A 9,813-nucleotide genomic window follows, 5' to 3' on the forward strand; every position below is an offset into this window, starting at 1 on the left:
GCAACCTCCCCCTTTGCAGAAACAAACATTAACAAATGCCAGGTTAAGGGAGACATTTTTATGGGGTGTCATCTGCCCACTCCGTGTCCATTTGCAAACACACCTTTCGTTGAAAAGAATTTTGAAAGTTCCCTCCCTGGCTTGGCCCATCTTTACTCTCCATCCCCTGGGCATCCTTCACGGTCCACATCACTTTGCACTCGCTTAACCGTCACGTCAGTTTTTTGAGGGTACCTCTGTCCCTTTTCCCTCACTAGAAAATGTAAGAGAGCAGGGACCATGGATCTCATTTCTTTTATATTCCAAAATGCAAAGCCAGAGTCTGGAGCCCTTGAGATGCACCCATGGGGCTATTTTAGGCCAGAGAATACACTCAGCTAAATCCGTGGGTTCCTTTGTGAACTATTGAGATGTGCAAACTTGGAATATTTATTTATGCCTCAACCATAAGACGTGTTTTTCTCCCACACATTCTTCAAGCAGCTTCTTGGAAGCCAAGCGCTGTCGCGAAAACGGCAAGGCGGCCTGGTTCCTTCCAACAGTAGCATTTTTGGCACATATCCTGGATTCCGTAGGAGTAGTGTGGTGACTATCGCTGACTGACAAGGAGCAGAGGAGGACTCTGCAGTGTGATTCTATGCAGATTCTAAAATACCAGCTCCCCCGGGCGGGCTGCGGAAGGGGTGGCGGGGAGGTGGCTGCACTGCAGTGCAGCACCCCTGGCAGCAGCAGAATGTCCCTCTTGGTGTCGGCATCTCTGCAGGTCAGAAAGCTGGCTTCAGGGCCACAGGTGAGAATTAGACAGCAGGCTTTGCAGATAGTGGTCTGATTAAAACAATGTGGTTGTCCCGTGCCTCAGAACAATTTTTAAATAAGAGTTCTGTCATGTGTGGTTTAATTCAATGGCTTCACAGGTTTTTTTTTTTTGTTTTTTTTTTTTTAAAAAAAAAGCTTTGGCTTATCTAACACAACAAACACACTCACACCTAACAGTTGGAAAAAAACATCCCTGTCCTTTATGGGAAGCAAAAACATGGCCGTACACAGGGCATATTGATCTAATTATGAAGAGGCAGAAGAATTACTCAACAGCACACTGAGAAGATGGGTGTGTATACTAATCATATCCAATTATATTTTATTCAAGAATATGTCCCCGCTTGCTGGGTTGCATTATTTTTCCCCTTAGCTTTCTGGACATTTGAATGACTGCCATACCCAAGCCTATCTTCTGTATTACTTGCGTCTCTAAGTAATGTGTACCCCAGTCCTCTGTCTTTATGACGTCAAACCTCCCAAAGGGTTTTGTTTATTTCTGTCCCTCTTTAGCGGTAAGGAAGGCAGGACCCAAGGGCCTTTGCCTGGCCCCAGACCACTGAGTCATGGTGTGGGGGATGCTAACAGCTGCAGTGTCCCAAGCCAGGCTCATGAGTCAAAGAGCATGTCACTGATCTCCAGAAAGTGCCCCTCATGCTGTCAGGGTTGGTAAATATCGGAGTGTGTACTGTTTGACTAACTCACACCTACTCAAGGACTGAATCTGGTCAAAATCTCCTTTGGGAAAAAGCCACTTATCAGCGGGAGAGTGAGGTGAGGTGAATCTTGGCTCTGCTTTCCGACCAGATGGCGCTGATGATTGTGTGATAAAATGTGCGGCTTCACGTTTCTGTGCCTCTCGCCACTACAGTGCCCTTTCTGTTTTTAAGGAAAGAAGGATTGTCCAAATGTGGAAGATGCAAGCAGGCATTTTACTGCAATGTGGAGTGTCAGGTAGGTGCTGGGCCAACTGGCAGGGAGGGCCTTGTTTCCTGTGAAAATCGGGACCCCAACATCCTTCTCTTCCTTATGCATGCCTTCCCTGGCACCCCCCTGTAGCCACCCTCCTGTGACGTGGGAGGTGGCCGGATACCCCTGTGTGCTGGCCCAGGATCACTGATAGGCAGTAACATTTCAGGGCCACATGTAGCACCAAAAATAAGGTGTAGGAGGAGAAGTGGGAAAGACACAAAGAGAGCCATGTTGGATACAGGCAAGTGTATCACCAAGTTTGACAGTTCACCCCAAGGCCGCCAGCCACCGATGGAACATGCAGAGATGACGAATGCAAAACATTAAAACTCAATCTTGAAAATTTTTAAAATGACCTGCGTACCCTCACAGGTCTGTATTTTTATAAATCCCTCTAGCAGACCACACTTCCCCCTGGGGCTATTTGAACCCAACCCGATGCCAGCTAGACTTAGGCGAGCCATTGGCACAGCCCATGTACAACCAACCAGAGGGCGGCTGCGCTGAACCTGTACTTGGGCCTAGTACCTCGGAAGCAGCCAGGGCTGGGTAGGCTCAGCAGGCTGGTCGCATGTAGACCACTGGCCATCTGGTTTGATGGACAAGCCTCAAAGGAATCTTGTAACATGGAGGTGGGAAGCTTAAGGAGGAGTTCGGAGAAACTCTTGTAGGCTCTCTGAGGGACTAGGAGTGGTGTTTTCCAAACTGTCCTACTAGATACTAGTTCTACAAAATGTTCTAACGGTACAGATTTGGGGAGGATATGATCTCTGACCTCTGTATACTCTCCCCAGTCTATTTTTTAAATGGAAACCTATTAATAATACACCTTGGGAAATGCTGATGGTATTAAACAGTGGCTTTAAGTGACAGGGAAGATTTTCTCCTTATCTGCACCTCTTTTCGACTACGGTTCCTCCCATACTTGATGTCGTTCACCTCCCATCCCACCCCCTTCATCTACTTCTGATTACCCATTGTTTCTTTTGTTTCTTTCTCTTCTCCCTGTGCAGTTGGCCTCGGATAGTCCCCAAAGAGCATTATTTAGCAATGGGAAAGGTTGCTAAGCCCTGATGTCTCATCTGACCGTAGAGTTCCAGTCACAGTGGCCCCTTGCCAGAATGCAGCACAGGCTGAGCCATTGGCAAGGGAATGTCCCCTTTGGCACGGAAGGCCGTGTGCACAGTCCACTTCCCTGTGTCTCCCACGGCAGGCTTCCAGAGGCTGTCAGCCTGTGCGACAGAATATAAATGGGCTCGTAGTTGAGTTTCCAAGGAGTGTGCTTTTTTTTGAAGAAGAAGAGAGATCGTACTTTGCTCCTATCAATTGTGGGTAGAATATTCTGTGGTTAGATTGCTACAGTGTTGGAGAGATCAAGCCCTGGGAATGACATGATGTGATTCCAGGCCTGATAAGTTAGCTGTTTCTATATTTAAGTTAAAAGCTTCCAGAAAAATTAACTCATTATGTCCCGATGCTTTAGAGAAGCAACATAGTAAATCCACATCCAGGTCAGATGACATGACACAGAATAGTAGGAGGCCAAGATCCAGCTCGGCAACTTGCTAACGTGTGAGCTTGACAGTTCCAAGGACATTCCTCAGTCTCAGTTTCTACGAATATAAATGAGGACGGTAGAGCCCATCTTGATGGATTGTAAGGACCAAGTGATAAGACAGATATGAAAGTCTTGCATGAACTGTGACACTGTGTACAGGTGCGGGGGCTTATGAAAAATCACGGTACAATAACGCAGGCTGGACTGCAAAGAATAAAGCATACAGCCTACTTTAGATTCAAGCAGCTTGGTTTTTTAACCTAAGAGAATGGATGGAATCTAAGAAGCTGAGAATGCTAATGGTGTGCACTGTGTGAGTAGTGCTTATTACAGATGAGTCTTCACTTGTCTGATGAGCTGTAAACGCTGCATCAATGTCTAACATCAGAATGCGAGAGAATCTGAGTTACCTCTGGGTCTCCAGAACGTTTTGCCAAGCTGTCTTCCGTTAGGCCTCCCTAAGTGACATTATTTTGATGCATCACCATGGTCCGTGTTGGGGTTTTTGAGGTGACCATATGGTTCTCCTGCCTTTAGGACCTGACGTCCCAGACCCACAGACTCAGAAACCTCATTTATAGGCACACAGTGAGGGGTGCCCTCCCTTGGGAGGGTCACATTAACCGAACGCACCAACCTGTATGCTCCTTTATTACTTTACAGCAAGCGGTTTGACCACCTGTACACTCTCCTCCCATAGTCAAACTCTGCGAGTGCTCAGATCATAATGAGATTGCTTGGGTGGCAGGGAATGCCAGGATGGAGGATGCAGTCTGGTGGTTTTAAGTCATGTTCAGAGGCCCTGCACCAAGACGGCTCGCTGTGCCCGCCCCTCGATGTGCAGTCTTCCCTGCTACTTGCCCCGTTCCTGGGCCAGGGGACCCTCAACTCCGGAGAGTACTCTGCAGCTCAGGTTTTCTACGCTTCTGTAGGGACTCTCCTGGATGCCGAGTGATCACACAGCTCCTGAAGCCCCTTGTTTCTAGAGGTAACAGGCTGGATTTGACCTTAAGTTTCATTTTTGTTCCATCCATCTCCTGCTGCTGAAGGAGGAAGCTAATGGCCATTAAGGGTTTCCATCCTTCAGCACTGAAGAACTAAATAAGCACAGGGCAGTGCATTGTAATGAGATAGAACGGTCCAAATGGTTTAATAACAGCCTAGAAATAAATGGCAGTGCAAGGGCTTCCTACGGAAGATCATTAGGGAGGAATTTGAGGCATATGCTCCGGATAAGAATGTGTTCACAATTCCACCTAAGGGAGCGCTTGGGTGGGATGGAAGTGGAGGCTCTGCTATAGGATAGAGGGAGGACAAAGCTAGAACAGAGATGAAGATGACCGAGTGGTTCTCCATCTAAGAAAGCATAGCCCGCATCTGCTAGGCTCCGCCTGGGCCTTCTTCACAAGCAGACCCCACCCACCTGGAGTCCTCAGGGGGTCAGCTCCACACCGCAGACGCTGGGGTTGGAATGAAGGTTGTCAGGTCCAGCCTGCCACTAAATAAGAAAACAACGTCCACAGTGGTTGGATGACCTGCCCAAGGTCACGCAGTGGCAGAACTGGGACTAGACAGGGGAGGACTGTCACCACTTTCCAGCGCTCTGCATGGGAGTCTCGAGGGCCGTGTAGGTGAAGAGGGGCCACGAGGATGTGTCAGAGAAAGAGAAGGGGCTTTTAATGGACGTAAAAGGGGAGAGCCACTTCCGGTGTGCTGTTTGTCAGAAGCTTCTCCAAGACTGCTAGACACACAGACCCCCCCACCGACACCCCCAGATTTTCCTCTTCCCAGGGAATACAGCATCTTCGGAGGTCCTAGTCACCATGTTTATTCTCCCCAAGTTCTCCTCTCCAACTGCAGTGCTTTAGGATTTTTCTGTATTGTATACAATTCGCCTATATCTTGTCCTGTTTACTTTCCTCTTCATTCACCTGACTCAGTGTGGTCCTGCCACAGGAAAGATTTTAATTGACAATGCACAAAAGGATGATGGGAGGAAATACTAAAGAGAAATTCCTTTTTAGTTAGGCTTATTTTATATCTTGTGTGTTTTAATGAACTACACTTATTTCAATAAATATCCTGGGAAGCTAAGTGTATTTTTCACTCAGTTAAGACTTCATTAAATCACATCATGACATGTTTAAGAGAATAGTTTTAAAAAGTTATTAGGTAGAGGAATCATTGCAGAGTTGAACTTTCTAGACCGCTGTTTCTTAGCATTCACAAAGAGAGAGAAAAATACTATTTGTGTTTTGTCAATGGAGGTGACGGGGTTATGAGCACTTTGGAAAGTAGGGAGGCGCATACCCTGGTGGGGAGGGAAAAAAAATAGCGTGTGAGGAGCATGTGACTGTAGATGTGAGAAAATTCTTGACTTTTATCAACCAGAAAATAACTGAGGGACGGACGATGTCTCAGAAATGCTCATATGACCCCATCGCTGCTATGGGTTATTAGAGAATATGGGGCCAGAGTCACAGGTTCAATCCTGGTTAAATCCAGTTTGGTCTCTTAACCCAGACGTAGAAAGCATCTTAAACCAAGCCACTTTTTGTTTGTTTGTTTGTTCATTTTTATAATGTTTAAAAATATTGAAACATGTTTTACAGTAGGAAAAAAATGCATGTGAATGACCGAGCGCGCTCCACTGCTGTTACCGGGGTTATGAACGGAAGCGCCCGTCCTCGAGGTGGGAGTTGAGCCCTGTCGGTCACCTTCGTGTGAGATGGTCAATGTGCACCTGGTTCCGTTTACACTCCTCCTCTTGAAGATAATGACAGTGGAAAGCAGAGATCTTCTGACGTTTTCTTACTGGTCCCTGTTCTAGGAAAGCACAGATGCATGTGTACAAGTGGGTTGTGTCTGTTTTGAAAGCTCCATTAGAACAAACAAACAAACAAAAAAACCCGAGACTTAGAAAAGGGACTTCACAATAAAAATCCAATCTTCTTAGGCAGGAAGGCAGTGTCTCCTTTGCAAAGCAGAAAACTGGATGATGTGACAATGATGCTCTTCTTCCAGTGTCGGAAATGCTGGTGCACCAGAGGACAATTTTACGACTCTTTAAGCATCTTTAATCATTTTTGTCTATGCAGAAAAGGGAAAGTCATATAGAGCAGTTACTGAGTTGGCTGAAAATGAATGACAAGTTTTAAAAGGGTACAAAAAAAATTCCATGTCTTCCTTTTACATAGATTTACTTATTTAAGTTTATTGCACAAATAAACTGTGCTCATTATGGAAATCTCAAGAAGTACAGACTGACAGAAGAACATAAAGAGTATCCATAATCTTCTCTTTCCAGAGAAAATCACTAGTAACACTTCGTTATACATCTTTCTAAATCCTTCCTATGCATTTATTTGTATATTATTTTTCCTGGAAAATGAGATCTGAGTTTACATAAAATTTTATAAAGATTGTAATCAAGGCAGGGGTAATAGGCTGAATTTTGAAGAAAAATAGGAGAAAAAGGTTTGGAAAAACTGACAAATATGTTTTAAAAAGCACAAAGAGTTGCAAAAGTACTCTGTGTACAGAGTAACTGCTAATATAAAAAAAGGCTTGCCTAATTTTTTTTTAATTTTGTCTGATCTGATTGTTTATAATTTCTTATGTGCAAAACGAGGGCATATTGCCTGTCAGGTTCTCGCAGAAAGTGAAAACATTATTATTCTGGTAAATTTCCCTTGATGAGACTCATGTGCTTCTACACTTCCTTGAAGTTATCTGACTTAAGTGCTGTGTGTGGGGCTGTATCACATTATCGGTGCCCTTACTTCTACCTTGCGTTCTGATATAGTCATAAACTACTTATAGTCAAAGACTTCATCTCCCATCCCTGCCTCTAGGGGAAGTTGCAGGGCTTAATGAATAAATAAATGAATGAACCCACAAATGAACAAAACCACCCGTTTGTTGAGAGCGCACTCTGTGCCAGGCACTGCTCTAAGTGTTTCTCATGGGCGAGCTGACTGGATCCTTGCAATGTCCCTTTGTGGTTCCATGGATGCCTGATTGTCCTTTGAAGGGCCTATATTTCTTGGTAGGCCTCAGGCCTTGTATCTGATTATCACCGTTGGAAGGTGTAAAATCACAAACTCAGAATTCTGGACCTGTATGTAACTTAGGGATCATGGTATTTATGGCTAAGGATGCCAGCGCGAAGAGGTTAAGAAGCCAGCCTAGCATCACAGAGCCGCTTGGATGCGGAGCAGGGGCAAGTGTGCAGGATTCCCGAGCCCCAGGCCCGAGACCCGCTTGTCAGCGCTCGGTGCTCCTCCCAGAGTTAGCGTCACTGTCCTTTGAGGGCGTTCACATCAATAAATGTCACCACTATTTTATTACTTATAGTAACATGAATATTTTATATTAAGTATATTAATAACCTAATTCCATTAATAAATAATAAATAGATCATATTAAGAAATATTAATGTTAAACTGCTTTCTCCCAGGAGCTCATTCCACCACGATTCAGAAAACTGACATTGTAATGTCCTTGTGAAAGCCTTGTTTTAGAGTTCCTGGGGTCACAGGGGACACTTGTTTGTAGCTGTTAATTATCTCTCTGTCCCCAGCCATTGGTCCCCATTTCCCTCAGATGCCCCAAGGCCCAAAGCCCTCTTCACCTTTCCCTTTTTGCTTTGCATCCGGGGAGGGGAGCCGCTTTGCCTGCCCCCTACCTGTTCCTACCTCTTTGCCTCATCACTACACTCTTATTTTAGGCTTTGGCTAAAAACAGATCCTCTTCTCCCTTGTGTATATCTTGTCATTTCTTTCTCTACTTGCTCTTAGTTATATTTGGCATGACATTATTTAACTCTGCAGAACATCTTGGCACACACCTGAGCCAAGAGTCTGTGCCACATACCGCATTTAATCATTAAGTGACATTGTGTCTTTCCTTCTTGGGGTGGGGGTGGTGGGAAGGGGATAGGGAGACATCTTCATTCACTAAGCAACTTCATCGAGTGCCTAGTAGATGTCAGGCACTGATCTTGGTTCTGGGCTTAGAGATGTGCGAACAAAACAGACTAAATTCCTTTACTTTAATGAGGGAGAGGCAGATACTGAACCAAAAAAAAAAAAAAAAAAAATAAATATGTAATATATTCGGTGGCGAGAAGTACTGAGACAGAACGTAAAGCCAAGAAAGAGAGGCGATGGAGAAAGTGCCGTTAGAGAGGGCGTTCATGGCAGGTGTCTTGAAAAGGCGACATTGTAGCAGAGGCATGAAGGAGCGAGGGAGGGGGTGATATGGACACGTAGGGGAAGAGGGTTCTAGCCAGGAAATGCAGCACGTGCAAACGGTCCTGAGGCAGGAGCGCGCTTGGCATGTGCATGTAACAAGGACGGGGTGAGGCTGACGTGGTCAAGGTCAGTGGGGAGCGGGGGAACGGTTCCCGTCACATGTGGTCTCATAGGTCATCTCCGATGTCGCCTTTTGCTCTGAGGCGAGAAGGCGTTTGAAGGTTCTGAGGTGAGAAATGGCATGATCTGAGTGTTTTTAACAGAAGCAAACATCCAGGTCTAAGGCGGTCATCGTGGCAAGAGGTGTCAGGGCTGTATCAGGGTAGAAAGGTGGTGGTGGTAGAAAGTAATCAAATTCTACTCATACTCTGAAGGCAGAGATGATGGATTCCACAGAGAGGTGACCGTGGAGTGTGAGGGAGAGAGAGGCAGCAAGGAGGACTCGGAGATTCTGGCCCGAGCGTCTGAAAGAATCAACTTACCGCTTTCTGAGGGGGAGAGGCTGGGGGAAGAACAAGACGGCGCTCAATTCCTTTGGGAGGGAGAGAGTGTCTGAAGACTCCCATCGGTACATGAACACACTCTGCTTCCCGGCTAAGAAGCGATTCCCCCCACCCTTCATCTCTCTAAGCCTTCACCCCATTTCTCCCGGTTTCCATAGCTCCTTGTTTTCTCTCTTGAGTCCGCTGCCAACAGCCTGTCATCCCCATCACACCGCCACTCCTGGCTTTCATCAGGGCAGTGACCTCCATGGTGTCCGATCAGTTCTCAGTCGTCCCACACTGACCCTGTCACCAGCGCTGTCTCAGCCACGTACTCCACACTCCTCAGGCCACTTTCTCCCATGGTCTCCACAACATCATCGTGTCCTTCTCCTCCCTCAGCCTTCCCTGTCTCAGTCGATGGCCCCTCCACCCCTCCAGAAGCGAGCACTCATCCTTCGCCCTCCACCTGGGGCATAAAGGCTTCAAGACATGGGGTAGAAAGGAATACAGTTTTCCTGTTTTATCAGAGGAATCTGTAGGAAGCCTGTATTCCTAAATGTCCCCATTAGGTGCCCTTGACAAAGCCCTCATTTGTGTTTTGTTTTTGTCACCTATAAAAGGGATTAGTCGCCGTTTACATCAACCACCAGCCTGTGAGAACAGAGCCAGAACAGAACTGTAAGGGGGCAGAACCGAACCAGTAGGCAAGACCCAAATCACTCCCCCA

The 9,813-nt window shown here is 46.2% G+C and overlaps 1 protein-coding gene across 1 annotated transcript in view; it reads left to right on the forward strand.

Moving 5' to 3' along the window:
- Positions 1-1,519: 1,519 nt before the first annotated feature.
- Positions 1,520-9,813, forward strand: part of SMYD2 (SET and MYND domain containing 2) — a gene marked incomplete at its 5' end in the record, with an annotated part of 27,570 nt that continues 19,276 nt past the window's right edge. The window contains 2 exons of the mRNA XM_025043997.1: positions 1,520-1,590; positions 1,707-1,770. Coding sequence (XP_024899765.1) covers positions 1,520-1,590; positions 1,707-1,770 — 135 coding nt within the window. The remainder of the gene's footprint in view (positions 1,591-1,706; positions 1,771-9,813) is intronic.

This window comes from Pteropus alecto, unplaced genomic scaffold (genome assembly GCF_000325575.1).
Source record: "Pteropus alecto unplaced genomic scaffold, ASM32557v1 scaffold101, whole genome shotgun sequence".
NCBI classification, from domain to species: Eukaryota; Metazoa; Chordata; class Mammalia; order Chiroptera; family Pteropodidae; genus Pteropus; species Pteropus alecto.